The 25,101-nt window shown below is 54.3% G+C and overlaps 2 protein-coding genes across 2 annotated transcripts; one reads left to right on the top strand and one right to left on the bottom strand.

Moving 5' to 3' along the window:
• The first annotated feature begins 916 nt into the window (after positions 1–916).
• LOC106488085 (exendin-3-like) lies at positions 917–5,171 on the top strand. The gene is made up of 4 exons (XM_013946932.2): positions 917–1,017; positions 1,619–1,771; positions 2,124–2,181; positions 5,088–5,171. Exons 1-4 carry the CDS (start codon positions 917–919, stop codon positions 5,169–5,171), a joined length of 396 nt encoding a protein of 131 aa, XP_013802386.2.
• Positions 4,971–24,740, bottom strand: SLC4A8 (solute carrier family 4 member 8). The gene is made up of 25 exons (XM_067314007.1): positions 24,678–24,740; positions 18,799–18,880; positions 17,900–18,034; positions 17,306–17,441; positions 16,996–17,156; positions 16,185–16,373; positions 15,989–16,077; positions 15,706–15,863; positions 15,009–15,096; positions 14,739–14,885; positions 14,478–14,569; positions 13,831–14,005; positions 13,525–13,658; positions 12,335–12,580; positions 12,117–12,222; positions 10,998–11,159; positions 10,222–10,335; positions 9,685–9,846; positions 8,865–9,116; positions 8,021–8,089; positions 7,231–7,404; positions 6,986–7,123; positions 6,454–6,554; positions 5,658–5,762; positions 4,971–5,394 (listed from the first exon to the last, which is right to left on the bottom strand). The coding sequence occupies exons 1-24, from the start codon at positions 24,720–24,722 to the stop codon at positions 5,675–5,677; spliced, it is 3,243 nt and encodes a 1,080-aa protein (XP_067170108.1). The 5' UTR covers positions 24,723–24,740; the 3' UTR covers positions 4,971–5,394; positions 5,658–5,674.
• Between the last annotated feature and the right edge of the window lie 361 nt (positions 24,741–25,101).

Consider the following 25,101-nt stretch of genomic DNA (forward strand, 5'->3'; position numbering starts at 1 on the left):
GCACCAGCTCACCTGGAAGGCAGAAACCGATAGGTCACTGCTTTGGTCCCAGCAACGAAAAAAAAAAGATAAGAGAAACAGCAACAACAACAACAACCACCCTCATCGCTGAAGGCATAAGCTGAAAAATATGGCAACAACTATATTTTTTGCAACAGCCCCACTCAAAATAAGCCCTGTAATGATTCATAATGACCCATCCGACTAAAAACGGGAGTGCAGATGACCTACCTGTCATCTCTGAGCATCCTGCTAACAAGCTTAAAAGCACGGGTAAGGAGTTGGGTTTAGCCACAACCGACTTGAAGGAGGAAAACAGGATTTTGCTTTTAGGAGCGCGGCTGTCTTTGCAGAAGGTAAGCGCCTCTCCCTCCCTGCTTCACTGCCGATCTATGGGGCTCTGCAGGAATTAAAGCAAGAAGTAGCGAAAACGCCTTATGAGAAGCAAGCAAAAGTCTAATTTTCAGGAAGGGTCGGGGGGGAAGGTTGAATTAGCGCTCGGATTTTCAGCTTCCTTGCGCAGGCTGAGCTGCTTGGTTCGGCAGCATCTTATTTGGGAGCATTTGACCCCAGAAACGCTAAGCCAGCCAGCAAGGGTGAGAAACATAATTAAAGTAACCCATAATTAATAGACTCTTCAGAACGCTGGTTTTCTGGGAAGCTTTTAGTTGGGAAAGTTCGCAGATATCGCAGTGATAAAAGAGAGAGAGAGAAAGATTGCTCCTAGGTGATAAAGTCCAACGCTCCAAATTATATCTCCGCACCACGCGAACGCTTTCCCGCGGCCGCGTGCCCTTAACCAAGCAACCTTTACACGTGCCCATAGAGCGCCGCGTCCCGGGGCGCGATTTCCGCGCGCGCTCGGCAAAACCGGGAACCGCGACCCTCTCTCCGTCTCCGCTCCTGCAGCGCCCGGATGCAGGTCATCGGGTGGCTGCAGCTCTCGGGGCTGGTGCTGGCCGTGCTGCTCCCCGCCGGCTGCCGGATGGGCCCCGAGGACCTGGCCGACGAGTCCAGGTACAGGGCAGCCTCCCTATCCAAATGTTTATTTTTGTTGGTGGTTTTTTTGCACTCTCCTTACTCCCGGGAGCCCCTGGGATTTCGCGGCAGCCGAAGCCTTAGCAAGCGGGTCGCGGGCTCTGGGCAACGCTGGCTTGGGGGGGAAGGAAATAAATGTGTTCGTGCCGGGAGCGTTTCACTCCGGGAGACGCTGCCGTCCTGAGCGTGAAAGCGAGGGGGAAAGTAGTGCAAGGAGTTGGCCTAAAAGTGGGAAAATCACCAACAAAGTGCAAGAAAAAGCCAGGGGAGCTCAAAGGCGGCAGGAGCAGCAAGCGGGAACCAGCGCGGAGGCGCAAGCGGGACCCAGAGCAAGCAAAGCAGGGCAGCACGCTGCATAAATGAGATTTAAAGCCTAATCCCGGCGTCCGCCCCAGCCAGGCTGGGCAGACCTGGAGCCCGATTAAAATACAGGTGCTATTTTGGAGAATCCGCCGCGCGGCAAAACCCCTTACAGCCCCCGCCCCGGCGAAGGCGCGCGGGAAAGCAACGGCGCAGCAGAGCCGGGATGCTCCGGGTTTAACGCGCGGGAAATCCCTTTTTCCCCCCCCGCCCGGGGCAGATGGCAGTCGTACGAAGCGCAAAGCGCCCGGGGCTTCGCGGCCGCCCTCAAGCGGCACTCGGAGGGCACCTTCACCAGCGACTTCACCCACTACCTGGACAAGATGAAGGCCAAGGACTTCGTGCACTGGCTCATCAACACCAAGCGCTACAGGTAAAGGGGCCGAGGGAGCCGGGCCACGAGCTCCCGCTGCCCTCCGGGTCCCGTCGGCGGACGCCCGACACCCAGGTTTCCGACCACATGCTCATGTTTTCTGGGGGGAAAAAAAAGCAAATATGTTGAGCTTGTCGGGGGGCAGTTTGGGGCGAAACCCTCCTTGCTGGTTTCGGCCACGTTTGCAGGGCGAGCGGGAGAGGCAGGACGTTAATCGCAGCTTCTCGCGCTCCAAAACCTGCAATTAGGGCGGAGGATGCGTTAGCCCAAGATTTGCACAGGCAGCTTGGACCCCAGGGTGTTTTTTTTTTTTCTTCCCTATTTTCTGTTTTTTTTCCCCTCTTTTCTGCAGCTCCACAAAGAGGGACCTGACGGAAGATCCCCGCAGCCTCCCCTTTCCCGCCGGCCGGGTGAGTCGGACACGACCAGCACCAGCAGCAAACGCTCGCTCGCCCCTTGCGCCGTAATTCAAACCAAATAAGCACATAACTTTAAAATACATATTGACAAACCGCTTGCTTTTAGCGCAAGGGCAGCACCTACTCCCTAAAGCTCTGCTTGGTTTCCAGGTATAATTAAGTGTCGAAGCAAGACGTCGGCTTCGCAGCAGCATCAGCCCTTGGACCTCGCGAGCCCCGGAGCAACGGGCCGCTCGGCCGCAGGGATTTACCCACCAAACACCGTCGCATCAACCAGCTCCTTCCTTCCCAACCGTCTTCTCTGCAAAACCGGCGCCCGCTAACGTCGGAGACCAGATTTTCCTCTGACCCCGCGCTTCTCCGCCCACGTTTTGCCTGTAACCCGAGGCCCCAGTTCGTGTGTTTTTTCCCCCGAATCACAATAAACCCTTGCTAAATACGGCAGCTCTTTTCTGACCTCTCCAGCAAAAGCGCCGGGCGCAGGGCTGATCCGCACAACGGCCCCAAAAGCCCCTTTTCCTCCTGGCTGCAGAAGGGCCCCGGCCGTGGGGGGGGTCCCATGCTCTGCCCCCCCCCCGGTTTTTTTGCAAATCCCCATGGTTTGGGAGATTTCCCCAATGCACAGGGCGACCCTGCGCCACGCTGAGCGCCCACGAGCCCTCCCAGCCCCTGCACACCACAACGGGAATGAATATTAGGGAACGGTTAAAATATAGATGTAATAATAAAATAAGAAAACCCCCCAACACAGCAAAATTGCGGTAGGAAGGACAGCCAGACCCGTTCCGGGGTGAATTCTGCACCTCTCGCGCTCCGAACGGTAGGAAATGCCGCGCGGGGCGGAGGAAGGGCTCAGCCCCGCGCTTCTCTCTCCCGCTGCAGCGGCTCCTGGATGGGAAATGAGAGGGGCCGAAGCACGAGAACAGGGACGGGGCGATCCGGCCCCCTCGAAACACAGAGGCAAACGAGTCTTTTCTGCTTTTTATTATTGCGTTATTTTCCCTTTACGGTCAAGGAGCGACAGAGAAAAAGACGGACACGACTCGGCCGGGCGACGCAGGGCAACCGGTTACTCGAGTTTCACAAAACGACCCCCACGTAAATGAGGTGAAAAGCTCAGCTAACGGCAAGGATTTTAGCGGGTGAACAACATTCATTTTTTTCACCTCCCCCCCACCTTTTATTTACAACATGAAGCGTTTCCAAACTAGATCATCTCTTACCACAAAATAAATGTATTTCAGTATCTCTGAAGCAAAAATAGTTTCTCTATTTCTATATGTAGCACGCTAGGAGGAAAAACAGACCAGGAGTGGAAGAAAGGGGAAAAAAAAGTGTCAGCACCTTATTTATCACCTCTTTACATTTTCCCCCCTTCTTTATTCAGGGATTCCTACGCACTTCATTTTGGGAACCTTTTTCAAAGGGGCTTGGGAAGTTCCTGCTTCCCAGCCCTTTCCCCATTCGCCCGCTCCTCAGCCCCGGGCTTTCACCATCCGCAGCCTGGATCAGCCCAGCAACCTGTTTTTCCAAAGTTTTGGGTTTTTTTGCAAAAATCATCCTCCCCAAAAAATCCAGGTTCTCTCCCCAGCCCGGTTCCCAGGGCACGAACCCCCCAAGGGCACCTGGGCTGGAGGGAAGGACCCCAGCCCCTCCGACACCCCTTGAAAACCCCAGCTAATGTCCTAAAAATAAATAAATAAAATAAAAAAACAAGTTAGAGACCCAAAAGTTCCTTTTTATAGGCAGGACAGCGATAGAGGTACCGCATCTGCTAAGCTCATTGCACACGTTGCAGGTCACTAGCCCAACGCTTGCACCTCCACCAGAATTAAAATATTTCCCAAATCACAGCTCTCTTCTACCATGCGCTTTTCTCCATGGGAAGGGAGAATATCCCTCTCCGACAGCACCAGGAGACCCGACACGGGTCTGAAAGCAGCAATCGCAGCCCCCTTGGGCAAAAAAAAACCCCAGGCCTGAGCCCAGAGGTGCGGGAAACACCTAAATCCAGGCTGCAGCTGGCAGAGGGCTTCCCGCACCGGCAGGGAGGCGGCACAGCTCCGGCATCGCTCCGGGCAGCGAGGATGACGCTGGCACCGACTCCCCGCACCGACATAAACCCAACATTTCCCATCTTCCCCTTTTCGGTCTTCCAGAGCTTACGCCGTCTCCTCCCTCTCCCATAGTGCAAACGGCAGCCAGTTTGCAAAGCTGCCCCGGTAAAAGCCCTCCGACTTTCACCTTGCGCCGCCCGCATCCTTTTAAGAGCATCATATATTTTTTTGCCCCAGAAACTGAAGGCCCGTTTGCAAGCAGCAAGGACTTTCCCTTTCAGATCCCGCAGTTTTGTTCAGGGCAAGAGAAACGCCAAAGGTAGCGGAGGCGATTTGGGGTGGCAGGGGAGTTCGTGCACCCACCCCAGCAGTGCCGGCCTTTGCCTGCCGCGATCGTACGGGGAATTTGCTACGCAACATATCCGTGATATTCAATTTATAGCCAGGGGTAAGGATGCAGCGTTTGAGCATTTTGCAGGGCTGGCACTGCAGCCCGAGAAAGCGGAAACGACCTAAAACCGGAGCGCAGCAGCGGCTTGTTTCCTCTGGCATTAGCCCAAGGGCACAGACACGAGCCGCGGTGCCCCGCTGCGGAGGGCATCGCCCCCCTGCGCCGCCAGGGGATTAAAGAGCGAATTCAAAGAACTCCAAAGCAGACCAAAACCCCTTCAGAGACAGAAAGAATAAGTAAACGGAGAATGCGTCAAATATAACAGAAAATGGTTTCGTACATTCAGAGTTTATATTTGGAAAAAGGGAAAGAGGCGGAGGGGGAATCGGATATAAAAAAACCAGAGAGCACTGAATGATTAAGCGGTAGCAGTCCCTCTACCCCTACAGAACCGCAACACGCGCACACACACGGAGGCTGAACAACACCGAACTCGCATCGACTGCGATGTGCACCTCACTTCGCTGGTCTGAAGATACTGAACGCCCAAAGCACAGAGATAATTGAAAACGTCTGAATGGCTTTAATATGAATCCAGCTGTTCGACTGAAGAGAGTACCAGGGAGGGCTTTTGCTCGCTCGCTTTCCTTTTCCTCCGCTTGAACAAGCGGTTTCTCCCCGTGTCTTCGTGTTGGCTCATCCCTGAGTCACTTTCTCATTCCTCTCCTTCAAAGCCAAAATCTCTAATCAGGAAAACTGAGAAAGAAACAGAGACAGAGCAACATTAGAGGAGCCTACAACTCTGCTGGCTGCTGCCAGGGATGCCCCAGCGGAGAGGAGCTGGATTTCCGTGGTCCCTGCCGGCTGCTCCCTTCGGAAACGGGCTGTTTCCTCAGCACCGAACGGTGCCTGGGAAAACCCGCAGGCCAGCCGGAGCGACGGGGCCCCGCGAACACGCAGGCCATCGCCTGCAGAGGAGCACGGTCACATTAACAGCACCGATCATGCATCATTTTTACCTTCTTCCTCCTTGGATTTAAAGTTTTTCTGTGTTCATGGTGAGAGCTTTCCATACGGTTGTTTTAGGCATTTCGTCTGAGATGTTAATGTTGGAAGGATCAACCCTGCAATAAATATTTTAGGTAGCAAGCGCTGTAACTGCTGGAACCGATGCCAAGTGCATTAGCATGCGCCGTCTGCGCAGAAAGGAGCGGCACGGCTCACGTAACCGAAGCTCGGCACAAGCACAGATTTGCTGGATCGTGAATTTTAGGACGCAAGCCTGAAAGCTGCTGAGCACCAGCTCTGTGCAAAGGGTCTTGCAGGCGTTTAGCATCTCACCAAACGGGGTTTCTAAGCCACTGCTGCTAACGGATGCCTGCATGCAATTCCTCATTTCTAAGCACGTTGAGCCCTGTCCGCTGTATAGCGGGAATGATGCAAGTTTTGGGCAGGCATCCCATGCAGGCACCATCGGCCCGTTTTCCAGCCAGGCCAGCTGAGCCTCGAGCCCAGAAGTCTGGGATCTGATCCCCAGGGATGCTACAGGACTTCACTGCTCTACCATGGTGTCCTGCAGAGTAGCATCCCCTTCCCAAAGCTGCAGGTACCTTAGATATCCCACCACCACCAGGTCTTGGCTTTAATAATGTTTGCTCATGCGGGACTCAAGGGACAGGGTCATAAACTCCACTTTCGCACCGAGCTGACTGCAAGTTTTTAAACGATGCTCAAAGATGCAAGCAGAAGACAACTGGGCCAAAGGCCTTCAAACCACCCCTGCCAGGGGGTCCCCGGCATTCAGTGGAGTTTTACCTGTCGCTATTATCTTGCTTTGAGACATCCGAGTAGCTCGTTTTGCCCAGGTTCAGCTGGACTGAATTTGCAGCAGCAGCTTCCATCATCTTCTGAGACTCCTGCAACAAAAGGGACAAATCGGGTTCTCCGCCTTTGAGCAAAGCAGAGTTAAACTCAAAATCCTGCCCAGCCGTCACGCGCCATGCTCTGCTTCTGAGCCTGTGGGGAGCCTGGCATGATTAGCCGTTAAGCAAAGCAGGGCAAAGCTTTTCACTTCAAACATTTTGAGGGGGTTAAAAACCCATTATAAGCAAATCTTTCAAAAAAATTACTTTAAAAAGACTAGTTTTAGAAATTACATGCCTGTTCTTCATGCGTTAAGCTCACTCTGATTTTGGAAAAACTGCGATGATGTGGCATCTAGGCTATTAGAGTCTATTTCTATTTAGGTCTGATCTTCCCACCAACATTTAAAGACAAGCCATGTCCCTAACGGGCAGGCTCACAGCCCCAGGGAGATGTCTAGCTTCAAGGAGTCAGCAAATGTTACCTCTTCTTCTTTGGCTTCGTTTTTGGCATCGTCCAATTTCTTCTTCTTGCTTTCTGGCATGAGGTCATCCAGCCAGCTGAGCTCCCGCTTCGAGAAGCAGAAATCCATGACCTTCCGCACAAAGACGAGAGCCAAAACCTTCACGAACAAAAAAGATGTAGTTAGGCCAGCAAAGGTGTTATGTCTCGCTCAGATGCGAGGGCTCTAGCTCTGCAAACGCGCCGCTGTCAGATGCCGGCTCTTACCATCATAGGGAAGACGATGGCCGCAGGGGACGCTTTGATGACCCAGAGCAGAATGAGGCAGGTCAGCTGGATCAGGGTGAAGAGATGCACTTTTCGCAAGGGGACGTGTCGCAAGTAGATGAAGTCCGGCTGGTGTTTCTCCGGCATCCCAAAGAGCTTCAAGCGATCAAAGAACTGCAAGATCATAGGGAGATGTTATCACCTTGGGGCAGGACTGCAGAAGGTTTCTGGCCCTGCCAAGACGCATAGGGACTTTTCAGGATCTTGCTCACACTAAAAAGCCATCAATCCCACTATGTTCATCCCAGCAGCATGGGTTAACAACCAGCGTTCCCTTAGCTTTATCTATAAACCAGCAACTGCCTGTAAGCTGTGAGGTGGGGAGGGTCTAGCTCTTATACATGTTTATAAGAGCTGTCCATCTAATTGCAATTATTCTAATTTATTCCACAAATTAGAATTTCTTGGCCCAGGCAATCCCTGCAGCAAGGAGCTCCACAGCCTGATTGCACTGGTGGGAGAAGTTTCCTTCTCTTTGCATTAAATTTCCCATGTCTGCATTTAACCAAACGCTGACATGCCCTGGCACATTGAAATGCGAGAGCTGGACCTGCCCTCCCAACCACCCGACAGACCCCTAGCACTTCCACTCATTTCCTTCTTATATAAACTATTTTCATTGCTCACCCTCAAAGAGGCTTTTCCCAAGTCACTGCTCAGAAGACCTTTTTTACACTTCCGACATTAAATAGTAGGGAGTTGACACGCTGTGTGCTACAGAAGTCCATACCTGAATTCCTCGGAGCGATGATACACCCATGTAGAGAAAGACACCATAAAGCACAGGCATTGGTATAAGCTGCAAAGAGAATGCAAGCATTTAAAAAATAAAAAGCATATTGCATGCTCAATATTAGCATTTATTCTACAGGCAATGCCTAAAATTGCCTAAAGTTTTCCAGTTTCCACAGGGAGATGTGCCAAGCTTTACCATTAGAGAGTTTGTGTGCGAGTTAGGGCCCTACTTCAGGCTGAGCTTTTGGGTTAAGTTTCATCAGAATGATTCTATTTTCCAGAAAAGTTAGAGGAAAATACACGGTTTCACCAATGCTATAACATAATACAGGTATGCCACATTCTGTGGTGGTAGAAAACCATTTCTATACGTTCCTGCAGCAACACAGAAACAGAAAGTGCTTCCTTTTAGCCTGGAGATGAAATTACTTTTGTGGGAAGAACGTTTAAGAAAGCCCGTGAGAACGATTGCAGTGTGTTTAACTACTGGGAATGGTTGTTCTGAGGCATTTCGGGAGTAAATTGCAACCGATAAACTGCCGCCTGTTTGAAAAAGAACAGATGCATTGGTCTGAATATGCTTGATTGTAGCCCATAAACACAGATGGGCTTGAAAGACGCACAAAGAATGAAGCATCTGTGTCACTCGCTTCCCTCCAGTGCACCAAATTGAGGGCTGGAGGGCTAGAAAACATAACTGAGGCCAGAATCCCACCGCGTGTCAAGCCTTGAGGTTTGGGATTGCCTCCTCCTGTGCCCCACAATTATTCAGGCCTGGAGCGAAGGGAATAGTTTTGTACAACCCTCAAGAAGCTTTAGGAGGTTTCGCAGCCTCTTACCTTTAATACACCAGTCAAGAAGACTGAACAACCCATGAGCACAAATATCATCAAGCCGGTGACTCTCTGCTCTCGTATGCCCAGAAACCTGGGTTGTTCTCCAGGCGCTGAGCAGCCAGACTCCAGTTTGAGGCTGTTCACGTGGGTGATAGAGAGGACGGTTGCGGCAACAAACCATGGCAGCCCCATCACAGAGCACACACCAAGCATCACGGCCACCATGAGAAGGTCCAGGTGGTACCCGCATCCTTTCTGCAGGGAGCAAAAACAGAGGCAGCATCCCACAACACCAGTGCAACACTGGCATATCAAGCCAGGCTTAAGCCCAGCTCAAGCCAACTTTTTGAAAATTAAAAAAAAATTGGGAATGAACAGCCAGGCTTTGTGCAAGCACCTCTTGTGAAAGCCTGGCAGGAGTTCAAAGTGGGGCTTTTTTGCGCAATTCCTACTTTTCAAAAAAAAAAAAAAAGTCTTGTTTTATTTTTAATTCATAAAAAGTTTCCACCACTTCCAAGTAAGAAAAGACTCAGAGTTTTCCCTGGCAGCATGGCAAAATGATTCGTTCCCCTAGCTGCTGCTGACATTTTAGAACAAAATACTCTTCTATATTGCTTTAAGATTAATTTGCTGCTCCTAAAGACTGCTCGTGTGAGTTCCCTGTAGTTTGTTGTGACATGAATAATCTAGGAGAGCATCCTGCAGAGCAGATCAATGCTGTCCCAAATGAATGCTTTTGCTAAGCATTTGGAATAGGTGTTTCTCCTGGTACCGGTAGCCAGAAGCGGGCCAGGGAAGGGGTCACTTCACAGAAGCCCCTTACCTGAAGCTTGTGCTCCTTCCTGTTCACGATGACAGCAGTGATCTGCTGGTCCATGAAGATCAAGATGGTGCAGAGCAGAGCTGGGATGAACGCTGCCAACACCGTCCACCAAGGGTTGGGTCCTATGGGGTTGATGAGCCACCCACGGTCGTCTCTGGTGGGCTGCAGCAAAGCATGGACAACAACATTGCCTCCCTGCCCAGCCGCTTTGATGGGCACCACCACCTCCCCACCATCCTCTCACTGAAGTGTCCCACAGCCCTGTTCCCCCCACCCACACCGCTGTCCTCCTTGCACATGAGGCACCTATAGCATTCCTCCTGTAACTATCTGGTTTAGGGGCTGTCTTCTTGTTTCCAAGAGGACCTGACACCCTTTAAGGTGGAAGAGGAGATGTTCACAGCACCAGCGCCTCATTGAGACTCTGACCTATCTTTCCTCTGCATCACCTTGTGTCCCACATGGCTCCTGGTTTCACAGCATCACTAGGGCCTGAGCACACAGTGAAACCAACTCCACGCCAAAACACCCGATTACCTTGAACATATTGGGGACGTGAAGCTTCGGTGATGGAATCCCGATCAGGAAGTCGATAATCACCATGGTGACAATGGTGAAGAAAACGGCAAAGTCGCTTATGGTGGACCGTACCTGGGGTGAGAAACCTGAGCTGAGAAAGGCATCACAAACACTGTCACAGAGCTTGGCAGAAAGGATAGGGGGCATCAACAGCGTTAAGGCTGGTTCACAAAATCCCACCGCTCTGAGGACACACAGCCAAATCCCTTGATTAGATATTGTTGCTGTGTTTGTCTCTGCAAGACCTTCAGACAGAAGAAAACAGTTTAATGGGGTGGGCAAGTTGTTGCTTTAATTCAAATCTTAAGAAATCTGCCACTGCATCCACACTCGCAGGTAAAACGGGAGTAAGGCACCAAGGCATCATTTGCTCCCTGTAAGGAAGAAATGCAGCCTCTTTTTCTACAGGCTCCCCATTTGTATCAACTTTCCCCTTGAGCATGTAATACACGGAGAGAAGAGAGAACTTTGGAGGACCTGATATTCCACTGCCCAGCACCCTGAGCAAAAAATTCCCCCTGGGGCAGGTAGCAAGGCAGATGAGAAATGCCACAATCACTTTGCACTTGTGGAAATGAGTTCAAGACATCCAAGCTGATGGAGAACTTGGCCTTTTAAAAGCTTCTCCATCAAGGACTTCCAGGCGAGTGGTGGCAAATACTAGTTAGTGCTCCAGTCAAGTCATTTGGGGAAATGAGTGAGGGGACTGTTGCTTGCCACCATCATCTACCTACTCGGGTTGGGAAATAGTGGCTGGTTTTAAACGTCTTCAACGAGCCCGACAGGATAAAGGTGGAGAAGAACAGGATGCAGGACCAGAAGAGGACGTTGGGTGTGTAGGGGCCATCGTGTCCGCAGGCAGGTCCATGGAATTCTCCATGCAAATGCCGACATTCCTGGAAAAACAGAGTGTCAGGACACAACAGCAGTGCATGAGTGGCAAAGAAACCTTTGACACCTAAGGGTTTTCTAAGGCTCTTGGTCCCAGATCCATGAGCTTGTACCCACTGCTACTGAATGAGATTTCTATTTGATGAGCAGTAGCAGTTGAACAAGTTGAACATGCAACACAAACTTTGCAGAGGAGAGCAGATGGGTCAGACATCAGGACACCATGCCATAGACCCATGGCACATCCACCATTTGAACAGTGGGTAACTGTGGCCAGAGAAGACACCACAGGAGAAGAAAATATCCAGAGGAGGATGCTGGAAACTCTTAGGGATAAAGACAGAGGGAATAGGGAAGGATAACTAAGATAACAGTGGTAGGAAAGGAGAAGAGACAAATTGTCCCTTCCCAGGGGAGGGCTCACAGGACCTGGCCAAGAGGTGATGAGGATGCCCCTAAAACTCTTGCATCCTACGCACAGACTCTGCTACCAGCAACAACAGCCCCAGCAGCTGCTCACACATGCAGAGTTATGCATGTACTTACAGACATTGCTGAATAAGAGACGGGGAGCCTGATTTATTGGGAACCAATTAAGGAAACCAATTACCGAAAGCATAAACTCAGGTCCTCCAACTTCCACAATATTCAGTCCACCCACGTAATCTTGTTCCTGGTCAGAAACATTGTCCTGCAACAGCCTTTAGGAGGCTGGTTGGTCCTGACTTTGGGGACAAGGTGAGCTCTCCTTCCCAGGAGAGAGCGGGTCCCACAAGGGCAACCACCACATGGATTGCATTTAAGCACTGATGCATCACAGCAGCACCAGCACACTTTGAAGCGCATCACCACCTTAAGGGCTCCGAGTTTTGTACCAGATTAACAACCGAGGCAAATGCGCTGCAGAAATACATTAACCCCACGGCTGCACTGCAAGGAAAGCAGGGGCTCGGGGCACTTACAGAGACCGTGAGGTTTTCCCAGGTGATTAAAGACGGGTTGATCTTGTTGCTCTCCCAGAAGTGCAGGGTTTCGTTGGTAGGACCGGCCGGGGCCTCACATTTACAGCTGGGAGGAAAGAAGCCAGGATAGGGTTAAGGGAGAGGCAACAGCGCTGTAGCTGTAATCTCTAAGCAAGGCGCAGCGGCATCTTAGGGGAGAAAACCCAAGAGGAGCTCACTAGTAGATGGTCAGGAGGTCGAGCTCGCTGTCCACGTGGATGGGGTAGGTCTCCCCCAGCCAAATCAGCTTCTCTAGCGCCTCATAGATGAAGATGATGCAGATGAGGGCGGCGAAGGCTTCTTCAGTAAAGCGGGTGATGTAGCACACCAAACAGCTGGCATCCGTCGCCACGAGGACCACGCAGAGAAAGGTGGTCCACAGCCCAATGCACGCCCTCAGAGAGAGATAGGAGAGCGCGTAGTCCCTGGGAAAACAAAGTTGAGGGTGTAAAACGCAGCAGGAGACTCCAAGCCATGCCTCCCTTCAGGGAAACTTGGAAGCAGTTTAGGAGCGTGTCAAAGCTCTGGATGGTAAAGCCAGTTTCCGTCTACCACAGCCAGCCTCGGGGCTGCAACGCAGGGTGTGGGCCCAGAAGAGGGGAGGCCAATTACATAATTATCATTATTTAACAATTATGCTGCGTTAACGCCTCGGAGGCTCGCTGAGGTCAGGTCCCTGTTGTGCAAGGTGTCGTACACTCGCATGACCCCAATGCCCGCTCGCTTTAACCTGCTGGGTTAGCGCTGGGTCACCTGCTGCAAACGCATCGGGGCTTAATAACAAGAACGATTTTGCTTGCAACGGGGTTGTTATTCAGGCTGCATCGCATATCGGGGTTATCGCGAAACCAGATTGTCAAGGAAACTGGTTTTCACGTGAAAAGCTTCTGCTTTTTCAATGAAATAGTCAAAGCTCAAAGTATTTCAGCAAAAAGGAAACATTTGCAAATATTTGGGCAAAACATTTCCACTTCCAGCAAAAATTACTTTAAAAATTGCCTCGTTTGTGTGCTCAAAATTAAGCAAATCTTCCCTCACTCCTAAAGCAAGGGTGTTTTGTTTCCTCCTCCTCGTGCACCCTGTCCTGCAAATCCCCATCCTTGCGGTTTCTCCTCCTCGTGCTTCGCCTCCAGCGCACAAACCCTGCGCCGCCCCGTCAGTCCTTAGGAAACCAGCCACTCTCGCACCATCGCTTACTAAAGCAGTTGCGTTCAACACGCATAACAGAGAGGACAACTTAAATCCTACAACTGCCTCTAAGGGAAAAAACAAAAAAAGGAAAAACATCTTTTCTCCGTCATTCCCTTCTTTTTAAGGCTCTCGCAGCACCCGGCCGCAGCGCCCAGCCCCCCCCAGCACCCAGCCTCACTTGCAGAACTTGTACAGGATCTTCTCGAACACCAGGACGGGGCCGGTGCTCCCGAGGATGGTGAGAGGCTGGCCGGCAAACAGGGAATACATCACGCCGGTCATGGACGCTCCCAGCAGCGACTCCATCGCGCTCTGCCGGGGAACAGAGGCAGGCGGTGAGCAAACCCCGCGCGGGAGCGACGGGCTCCATCCATGGGAAGCTCACGGATAAAACCCCCAAGCTAATTCAGTGCAGCCGAGTTAAATATTTTTGCCCGAGTTTTATTTTCGGCTGGGAACCACCCGGCAGAGGAAACGCTCTCACTATGTGCCCGTTGGTCGCCTCCCCCAGCAGCCCGCCGAAGGTGATGACGGGGGACATGCAGGCGCAGTAGAGGAAGAGGAAGGACGCCAGACACTGCAGGCTCAGACCGTCCCGAAAGTCACTCCAGAACCAGGGGACTTTTCGTTTCACATCCAGGATCAAACCTCCAAAAAGCCTGGAGGGGAAGAAATAAAAGTGAAAGAGGACAACAGCGAGGGTTTTTTTTTTTGCCAAACAAGGGTAATCACAGAAATAGAGCAACTTTCAACGCTGCAAAGAAGCAGCAGCCTCCTCATTTTATACCCAGGAAAAACCAGCACAGAAAAAGAAACTCCACCAGCAGAGACCTGACTTAACCCCCAGTCCCCTCTCACTGGGAAAGTCCTTTGCTTTAAAAAGCAGCAGAGTTGCACTGGGAGGTATTTAAACATCTGCTTCCACCCAAAATCAAGAAAACCTGTGTGCAATAATGCTGTGGTGGAGCCCAGCTGCCTGGATCTCACATCTTCTCCACCCACCTGGCCCAGGGGACCAACCTGTTAACGCAGAGCCCCTTCGCTAAAGCAACTAACCCAACAAACCTGCTCTAAGGGAAGGTGCACACTCAGATTTTAGGAGGCAGAAAAAGTAACTGTTAAAGTTCGCACCTTCCCGTCCGCTGTAGTTCAGGACCACTGTGTTTTTCCGGCTCGCTGTGACAAGCGCTGTCGTCGAGGGCTCCCGGCATCTTCCTTTTTTTCTGTTGATGTGGAAATAAGATAAAAATGCCTATTTTTAACTCTGGTTTGTTTTGCTTCTGACCTGGGCATTTGACCCATTTGTGAATTTTTCGCATGTGCATTTGCTTTGCATTAAAGCCCCTGGTGCCACCATGGCCCTGCTACCAATGGAAAAAAGACACAACCCACCTGCGAAGGGACGTTCTTCGGGGGCTCGATTCTGATCGATGGATCCCACTCTCCAGGCGGCAAGACCGTGACCTGATCCAGGAACTCATCGATGCCAGCCACGAGGTCAGTGCGGTCCTTGGCTTTATAGGCAACATCATGGAAAACCTGCAGATAGGAGGAAACCTGAACCGGTGAGAAGGCAACCCACCTTGGATGCCCTAACAGTGCAAGGAGCATTTGGGTGAAAGCCAAAAAAGACCCGTAGAGATCTCACGCATCTCATCACACCTCATCCGTCATGAGTGTAGCCATAGACCTGCCGATCTCGTGGTACTGATGGGCTTTTCCTTCCGGTCCGAGCAAAACAAACAGGAACCTGGGCAAGAAAAACAAAATGAGAGAGAAGAACATCCCCTTGCTTAAAAAGCACCCAAAGAAACACACGGGAGCTCCCAGCCCAGAGCACATCTCGGGAGAGGTGTCACATAAGCTCGCTGCTCCTTACAGCCTCCCTCAGTCGTTGAACCCTACACTGAACCAGGGATGAGCCTAGATGACCTGTGTCCTCTGCTGCCTGCGTGATAAGGTCTGCAATCCCTGCTTTTCCTGAGTTTGGGGCATTGCTAACATTTCCCTGCCATGAGATGTTTCTGAGATCTAATAAGGATGGCATTTGCCCTGCGCTGCCTTCCTCGGATGGGATGACTAGTGGGGATTTTTGGTTGTCTCGGCCATTTGGTTTTCATGAAATTCATCAAAACTGATAGTCCTTGAGAATTTTATTGTTGGGCCAGCTTTGGTTGAAATCGGCCAATGGATTTAAAAACTACAGTAGGAAAGAGAGAAATGAAGGTGAGGAGAGAGGGGTGGGAGAAACACGCACAGACTCACTCACACTGGCCTCGTTTCCTTAGGAAGCCAAACGAACGTACGCGATTTGATGGTTTTTTATTTAATTGACAAAGCTTCTGTTTCTTATTCTGACCTTGTTGGGATGGGAACTTCCGTCATGCCCGAGAGCAGAACGGCCGGAGTCAGGCGCGCAAACGCCACGATGGGACGGCGAAGAAAATCCAGCTCTCCTACAAGCACGTTTGATGCTTCAGCCCCGGTAGGAATCTTCTTCATGAAGTGCAGCTCCGCCTGGCCACAACATGCAATTTTCAGGCGCTTACCCCCAAATTGAAGCCCTTGGCCCCCCACAGTGCTGTCTGCAGTCAAGTGTCCAATCTGTCCCTAAAAGAGCAAGTAAGCTGCGCGCATCTCACCTTGCTTAAGTCCATTGGGCTGGTCTCATGGTTTGTCCCATTTTTAGCTTCTACAGTGGTGGGAGGCGGATGGGGCGTCAGTGTTTGGGCTGGTAGGAAAAGGAAAGACAATCAGTAAGACGGACAAGGTCAAGCAACTGGGAGTCTTCTCCTAGGTCAAAGCCTAGTGGTCCCGAAGCCCTACAGAAACCCGCACCCGGTTTGTCGAGGAGGTGCAGATCTGTCTGCCTCTTGTTCACGTCAGCGAAGGAGCGGACGATGGGGAGGAGGTTGTTTCTCTTCTTCTCGTTCTGATGGTGATGCTTCTTCAGAAGGGCTTCCCGGACTTTCACCCGCATGCGTTCGTCAAACTCGTTGGACTGTTCTTGCTGGTCGAGGATCATATCTGGGGACGGCAAAGAGAAATGTATCCCATGAGAGCGGAAAAGCCCCAACTCCAGATCCCTAAAGTCCCAGGAAAAAAGGCACAGGTTAGCATAACACAAACGCGACCTCGTCTAGAGAGAAGTGTTAATACAGTTCAGCTTCTGCAAAGACAGCAAGAATTTTCTTTTGCTAAAAAACATCATCAAAGTGCTTATTCAGCGCTCAGCTAATACAATTATTTCCCATTCTAAATAATGCGATTTTGTTGCCTGATCTGGCCTTGCTGTATTACTCTGCAGATTTAAGCAAATTATAAGCAACCTAGAGCACAGAGTTTCCCTGAGTTGCCTTGGCCTATTGATTTTAATTTGCAGAGCCCAGGGAGAAATGTGCTAAGAATGGAGCTGACTTCGCCAGCTCGCGAAAGGGTTAAATAGAGACCTGCCAACCACAGATAATTTCTACAAAGCTGCTTTTTCAATTAACTTAGATTATCTTCCCCACAGAAATATATACTGCTTGGTCACCTGCCAGATAAACTCTGCCTTTACAACTCTTAAATCCTAGATGTCAAGGCAAAACAAAAAGGAAAAGCGAGGGAAGCGAAGAGGCCGTTTCCCCCCCTCGGACGCCGGCGGTACCTGCGATCTCCTCGATGCTGTTGGCGCACATGTCCAGCAGCACGGTGCCGTTGATGATGCAGCTCCGCAGCTCGAAGAGGCTGTGCAAGGAAAGCGTGGCCACGTAGGGCTTGCTCCAGCGCTCCCCGCCGTCTTCCACGTCCTCCTCGAACTTCAGCCACCTGCGGGGTATCAGGAGACAGAGAGCGGCTGCGACCAGCCCCGTTGCAAGCAAACGGTCCCGCTCTGGGCTGCCGCCGCCCCTCGTTTAACGGACGAGGAACTGGGAGCGAGGGGGCGGCGAGAGCCCCAGGCGCGAGCCCGGATTTACCTGGCCGTCTCCTTCCACTCGGCGTGCTCGCCCTCCTTCACGCAGATCTCGTCCAGCTCGGTGAATAACTCGTGGGGGACGTGCTGCTCATCCTCCTCGGTGCCGAGGATGAACTGCACCCGCTGCGACGGGGTGTCTGGCGAAGGAAGGCGAAGCGCCGTCCCGTTACCACGCTGCGCTTCAAGACGTTACGCTTACGTGCAAAACGGGCATCGGATTTGCTTTAGCTCAGCTTAAACGCTTGGGCTGGATCCGCTCCCTTGGACCTGCTCGAGCTGGGTTTGTACCCAGCAGCCACAGCCACAGGGAAGGATAAATACTTGTTTCACACAGTCCCAAGGATGGGCTGCTTTACACCCCCACATTTCCCCCCATCAAGCCAGGGTCACTCTAAGGAAGAGAAGCCTAAATTCAAAATGCATTTAAATGCATAAAAAAAAAAGCTCTGAAAGCTTGGAAAAAGAGGGTCTGGCTAAATAACGCGATTTCCCCTTGAAGGAGCACCGGCCCCCTAAAACCAGCGGCACGAGCGTGGTGTCCCCCAGCACGGCCCCGTCCGCGGAAGACGGCAGGGCGAAGCGAGGCGCCGCTCACCGTGGTAGCCCTGGGCCGCCTGGCCTGAGTCCTTGGCCCGCTCCCGCTTCCGATGCTTCTGGCTGTGCGGTCGGTGGTGCCGGTGGCTCTGCCGCACCAGGGGCATCCGCACGCCCACGTACAGGGTCCGGTGGCCTGCAAAACAGCGGCGCTTGCAGCACTCGGCATCGCGGCCGGCGCCTTGCTGGCTGTTAGATCAGTGCAACTTCTTCGCCCAAGCAAAGCGTCCGCTGTCCCAGGAGGAAACTCCGACTTCTTTTAATTTCATTTTCACTGTGAATGTCATGGACTTGGCCTTTTCTCCAAGTCGCTACCTCATCTATTTTACTCAAACTTTGCAACAACAGAACAACAAAAAGTGACGACTCCGGGTGAGCTCAAAGTGCCCTTAAAGTAATGAACCTCTTAAATTCCAGCTTCAACCGGACAACAGTCAGACTCGCTCATTAAGCAGCGACAGAAGGTAATTATTTTTAAAATCTTTGTACAACTGAGGGCAAAGAGAGACGATTGAATCAGCCTTGGGATAATGAGCTGGAAAAAAAAAAAAATCACAGCTCCGCATCCGCAGCCTTGAAATCAGTCTCCTGCCCCCTCCGAGCCAGGAGCAGCCTCTGCGAGGAAGCAAGGACCGAATCACCCCGCCGCTACAGGGAACCGCGCGGCCCCCGCGGGGGGGTCCTCTCTGCTTAAAATGCTGGGATATGAAAAAAGTGACGACGACCGTGCTTCGTTATTAACAGATGTCGGCACGTTTTGCTGCACGCGACGTGTCGCGGAGCACGGGGCATTTTAGGGACACGGCGGTAGAGGAAAATGAGCTGCGGTAGCGACTCTCTCCCAGGATCTCCGTCGAAACTGGAGAAAATCGCTCCCGGAGGCCGCCGGGACTCACTCACCTTCCAGCTCTTCCTTCTCATAGTGAATATTGACGACGTTGCTCGTTCCTCCCTGGTCGACGACGGCCTCTTCATCGGGTCTCTGCTCAGCAAAGAGAAAAAGGTGAAAGTCAGGGACGCGCGCGCAGGGCTCCCGTACGGCCGCGTTCGCCCCAAAGGGCTTCGGGACCCCGCGCGAAGCGGCCCGGATCCACCCCCGCGCCCGCTCGACCCCTCGAGAAACGCCTCTCCGCATGGCTTGTCCTTGCTTTCAGGAGGAAGCCTCGCAGCAAGAGGCTTTTCTTTCCATCCCAACATAAAACAGCCCCTGGGATTGCCGATTTTTGCCCCGTTACGGTCTTTAATGCAGAGGGGCAGGTTAGGGATGCAGCAAAGCAAAACCGGGCAGAGCGCTTCCGACCGCGAAAAACCTCCTTGTTCCTCCTGACAGCTCCTTTGCAGCTTTCTACAAAATGCAAAATTCCAAACTGGAAAAAAAAAACACAAAAAAATCTGTATTTTTCACCAAAGCTAGCTGCAGGCCGCAGAAGTTTGAGGTTCGCGGGGAGCGGCGCTGCCTCGCCGGGAGATACCTGCAGGACTCACTAGGTGGCACTTGGCCACAGGACATCGCCGCCGCCGCCGCCGCGCCGAGGCTCCCGAAAAGCCGCACGCGCCGCTTCAGCCGCCCCAGGCCGGGACTTTCCCTGGGGCAAAGCACGGTCTCCACGGAAAACATCATTTTCCTCTTTGGAAAAGCAAACGGCGGAGATCTAATGCCTCCCCGGCTGGAAACACTGCCGCTGCGAGGAGCCGGGATTTATTTCCTTCGGATGCCACCGACCAGGCAGCCGGTTTTTCGGATGCCACCGCAGGGCATCAGGCCGGGGAGAGCGTTTGCGCCTGCGCACGCAACGGAGAAGCGCGGGAGCAAACGTGCGCCGCGAGCAGTAAGAGGAACAAGAAAAAGACTTTCTTGCTTCTCTTTCCTCCCCGCCGCAGGGCTGCGGAAGGGGATTCCCGCGCGCCGTTCAAAGACGCAGAAAGCAGCCGCGTCTCGCACTCCGGTCGCAACTGTGGCTTGATAAGGGGCCTGCTGGAAACACCTGATGGCTTTTTTTTTCCCCTCTTCAGGCTACATTTCATCTTTGAATTCTCAAGTGTCTCTTAAAGACTCAGAAAAGTGCATTTCTGCAGCTCCGTTTTCCCTTCCTTGCCTAGGCAGACGGTCGTTAATCGAAGAGAACCAAAACTTGTCCACTGATGCAAAGAAAAACTCTCCAATGCACTAACGAAAGCTCTTTATTTTTCAATCGTTTCCAAATTAGTCCTTTATTAAAGGCACAAAGGTGGCTGCGAAGGTGTGGGAATCTGCAATCGTTAGGATTCAGGTTTAACAGCAAGTTCACCGCTGCCATCACGACGGCCAAAAACTTCCGAGCGGGAAACAAGCAAAGCTTTGCGCCCAGTCGCTCGATTCCCACGATTAAAGCTTTAAGGAGCGCAAAATACGGGCAAAAGCGGAGAAAAGGAAGCGCTGCTTTGCGAAATTCAAGAAGCGGTTAGCTTGCAAACAGCCAAAACCACCGATCCCGTAATTCTCAAGTAAAGCTCGAAATGTCACGCTCACGTCTGCGGCCCCCGGTAGTAATAACAATGCATTAAACGCACCAAGGACTCGTTAAAAATATATAAATATAATAAGCGAGTTTTTCACTTCAACTGCAAACAGCAACCTAGCGCCTGCCTTTTTTCCTTTTTTCCCCCCAGAATTAGCGTTTCTGCCGAAGCGACATCCCCCGCTTCGCCGATGCCTAGGAAAACACGTGCCTTAAACCAGCGCGCTTAACTGGAAGAGCAACGGGAGCAAACGGTGCCGGCTGGAAAGGAGCTCGTGTTTACCAGCCTCGTCCGCCGGGTAGCTGCCTCCGCCGCCCTTCGGCGACTCTTAGCAACGGCGTCCTGCCCTTCCGCCGGCCGGGTTTTCGGACGCAAAACAGCCTGGGGAAGGTCTCCTGCTGTCTTAAAATCCCTGTTTCGCCTCCGCGCTTCAAACCCGAGCGGCTCAGCGGGCCCCGGGGCAGCGTTTTGCAGCGCAGAGGATCTGCTGCTCGGCTCCCGGGAGAAGCCGGCGCCTGGCGCGGGAGGAGATTTTCCTCCCGTTAAGACTGGGGGGTCGCCGGGTCCCTCGGCAGCCTCCCGGCCGGTTACCTGCAGGCTTCGCAGCGGCTTCGCGGGGTCGCTGCCTCCCTCCGGCTCAGCCCCGCGCCGCTCGCCGGCTGCCGGGGTTATTTGAGCCTCCGGCTCGCGCATGGGGCCGGGCTCCCCGGAGCCGGCGGGCTCAGGTCGGCACAGGGCGCCCGCGCCGCTCCCGCTGCGGGAGACGCGGCGGAGAGGGCTCGACTGAACCCCCCGCCGACCCCCTAATTCCAACGGCGCTTGGTTTTACCGGAATCTGAAAATTCGCCTGGCGGTTCCAGGCGGTTATTTAAAGCCGCCGAGCGGGACGGCTCGGGAAACGCAGCCCTCGCCGGCGGCTGAGCGCCCGGAGCCGCCGCTACCGGGAAAATCACAACGCTTCACTCCGCGGGCGGCCGGGAGCGCGAGCGGCGGCTACCGCGCCGTCCCCTGGGGACCTTATTTTTAGCCTGGGTCAGGACATCTGTGCCCAAACCCGGCCTGGTTAAGCCCAGTTAAGGCTGGGAAAAGGAGCGGTGAGTTTGCAGAGGTGCTGACGGTCCTGCGAGAGCCTTTTCCCGCCGTCGGCTCGGCGGAAGCAGCAGGCAAACCGCTCGCTCGGCTTTCAGGAGCGTTTCGAAGCACAACCCGCCGCTGTCCCGGTGAGGCGCAACCTGGCAGCAAAGCAGACGGTCCAGGAAGGCGCTGATTTTTGTCCGAATTCCCGGCAAAACCACGGCATTGCACTAAGGCCTTGCTCTGCTACAGCCTCCAGCGCTTTAGTGAAACCTCAGCGTGCTGAAATGAGGAATTTCCAAATGGCTGTTTAAAAATATATTTTTAAATAGTTTGGAGCTTTGGATCCAAAAAATTGTGTTTTTTTGCATACTCGGATTCCCTCCCAATGGAGAAAAACCGTGAAACATCGACCCTCACGAGGTGCACCCTTCCTCCTTGCAGTCCCCGGCGCTCGGCAGGTGCTTTCCGCTTCCCGAAACTCGCTGGCCTCGTGCTAGCGGCAAAACGATCCCCCAGAAACCCGGGAGCAGCGGGAACCTGGGCGACGCATCGCCGTAAGCCGCGTTTCTGCCCTCCCCACTCCCTCGTGCGTCTCCAGCCCCAGCTTCCCTTTTCAGCCAGAGCTAATCCGTCATTTCCAGGCTGCAAATCCAGGCGTTATAATGAACTTCCTCCCCGGCGCAAAGGTTAACGGCTCGGCTTGACGGGAAAGGCGACACCGGCTGTAAAACGACCCGGCAAGGGAAGGCGACACCGAGGTCTGATCGGTTAAAATCCCTGCGGCACCCAAGCTCGGATCCCCTTTTTATTATTTAACGTTAACGCTTCAAGAGGGAAGACAGGAGAAAAGAGGGGCTATTTACGGCGGAGGAGCAGCCGCGGCGGCTCAGCCCGACGCCTTCCCGCCGCAAAACGGCTCGAGCTGCTGCTGCGAGATGCTTCGAGCATCCCTCCGGCATCCCGAAATCACTGCAAGCCTCTGGCGATGCTGGGTCAGCCGGAGGGTTTACCGAGCCCAGAAAGCTGCAGCGGCGCAAAGGTTAATTCATAAAATAGGAATCCGAGGCGGATGCTGCCACCAAACGGAGCCTCGAACCTGCCCAAGTCTCGGAAAACAGCTGGGAAACCTGCACGTTTTCTAGCCGGGGCCGTTTCATTCTCTTTTTGGTATTTTTGGCCAAACGGCTGTTTTCGAAACGAAACGCTCCGGCGGGCTGATTCGCCGCGGGTTTTGTCGGGAGGCCGAAATCGTTGCTTCAAAAACTGAAATTGCTGATGGGCGAAGCAAAAGGCAAAGGCCTGTCCCGACGGCGCCGCGCGAACCCCTTCGTGCCGCGAGCTCGGTGCCTCTCTCTCCATGCCCAGCTCTAAAAAATATTCGGGCTCTTGATTATTTTTGGTTTTCAGGGTTTTTTGGGGTTGTTTTTTTTTAGTTCCAGCAGGAAAGAGAAGCATTTTTCAATGAGACGGAGAAACGATTTCAACTCAGCCGTGCCTCAATTTACCGGCTCAGTGCAATTCTTCCAGTTAAAAAAAGCAAAATCTTTCCTGGGGGAAGATTTGCGGAAATCGAGGGCTAGCGATAGCACGAGGCCGAGGCCGAGGTCCTCGCGTCCCCGCGGCGCGGAGTCCCCGAAAGGCCTCCCACCAGCGGCAGCATCCCCGGCGCCGCGCTGAACACCCGCGGGGAGCGAGGGGGCCGCGCGGCTCTGCGAGAAATCCATGTGACGGCACCTAATTAATCTGCCTCAAATGTAATTAATAAAAACGATCCCAGCTGCTGGGAAGGAGCCTTGCATCATGCCGGCTCCGGCTGGAGAAACACGACGGCGGCGGAGCCCTGACCTCCCTCTCCACACCGGTCCTGGGCGTAAATACCGCCCGGACCTGAATTCAGCCGGGAATTACTTTTCCCGCACTCGGATGGGAAGCGAAAGCCAGCGAGCGGATGTGACGGAGGAGCCCGGCGCGACGGTCCCGGTGCGGGGACCACGGAGGGGAGCGCTGGATCCCTCCGGCCTTGCCCGGCTCCATCACGCTCCGTCTCCAACGTCCATCAGAACGATGCTGTCGGTCCCATCCCTCCGAGGTTTTCCCGTCCGCGCTGAGCAGGGATTCGAGCTCCGGCACTTTCCTGCCGCTTGCTTGCTTAAAATGGATGCTCCTTCGGTAGGTGACATCTCAGGAGCCCAAGAACCGGCCTCCAGGATGCAGAAGCAGGTGGTAGGTTGTGGCCGTGCTCTCTGCTCCCACCCGTTGTCCCTGCGGATCGGAGCCTGTCCGTCCCTTCCCGCGCCTACACTCGGTCTCGAACGATGCAAGAGCGCGAGGTGCCGCCGCAATGTCAAGCGACGCTAAGGCCATCGCGCCGCGATCGGGATGGGTCCGTCCGTCGCATCCCCGAAATCTCGGCTCTCCGATCCGCCAAAGGGTTCGCAAAGCCCTAAGGAGCGTCCGGCACCTCGGTCCTGCGGCGGCGGCCGGGCGGCGACTCCTCCGAGCGACCGAGGACGTCGGAGCCACCTTGCATTTACGCAGCACGTTTCTTTCAACCCCAAATTTCTCCTGCTCCCCCCCCCGTCTCCCTCCTCCCCCCACCCACACGCTGTGCCGGGGGGGGGAAGGGGGGCCACGAAGGCAGCCGTAATTTTTTTGCGCCCTTTTCCGGCAAGCTGTCATTTGGGGGAAGACGAGTTAATTCCCCCCCTGAGAATTAATTCCCCCTCTGCGCGTCCGGCCTTTCCGGCAGGGCGAGGAGATGCGGAAAGGGAAACGGGGGGGGGGGGATGCCGGCTGCACCGGGCGCATCCGTGCGGGCCCCCCCGGTGGGGCGGGGGTCTGCGGCGGCGGGGACAATAGCGGTGTGTGTCCCCCCCCCCCTCCACGTCCGCACGGGGACACGGGGCCTTCGGGTCGCCCGCGAAGGGCTGCGGCGTCCCCGGGAGGTGACCCCCGTGTGCACCGCTCCCTGCAAGGGGGAGGAGGGGGGAAACGGGGGGGGGAAACGGGGGGGGGGGGGCCCGCTGATGCGCTCCCCCAAAACAGACCCCTCTGCACCACCCAACCCCCCCCCCCCCGCAGCCGCTTTCGCCGGCCCCTGCGCCCCCCCCCCCCGACCCCCCTGCGGGCGATGCCGCAGCGAGCGGCCGCCGAGCATCCCGCGGCCCCCCCCGGCCGCCCCCTCCCCCCGGCCGCCCCCGCACCTGGTAGCTGAGGATGCCGTCGGGCTCGGTGCTGCCCGCCGGCATGGCCGCCGCCGCCGCCGCCTCCCGCCGCCGCCGCCTCCCGCCGCTGCCGGCCCGGGGGCCGCGGGCGGCTGCAGCCCGGCGCCGCTCGCAGCGGCTCCAGCAGCTCCCGGCGCCGGGGCCGGGGCCAGACCCCGCCCAGCCCCGCGAGGAGGCGGCGGCGGCGGCGGCGGGAGGCGGCGCCGGGACGAGGGGGGGGGACCGGGGACGGGGGACGGGGACGGGGACGGGGACGGGGACGGGGACGGGGACGGGTCCAGCGCCGCAGCCCCGCCGGCGCCCGCCGAGGATGCTGCGGCCTCGCTCCGGCCTCTCCCTCCCCGGCCCCGCTCCAGCATCCCCCCCCCCAACCGGGGCCCTACAGCATCCCCCCCCCAAACCC

The sequence above is a fragment of the Apteryx mantelli genome, chromosome 33 (assembly GCF_036417845.1).
Source record: "Apteryx mantelli isolate bAptMan1 chromosome 33, bAptMan1.hap1, whole genome shotgun sequence".
Lineage (NCBI taxonomy): Eukaryota > Metazoa > Chordata > Aves > Apterygiformes > Apterygidae > Apteryx > Apteryx mantelli.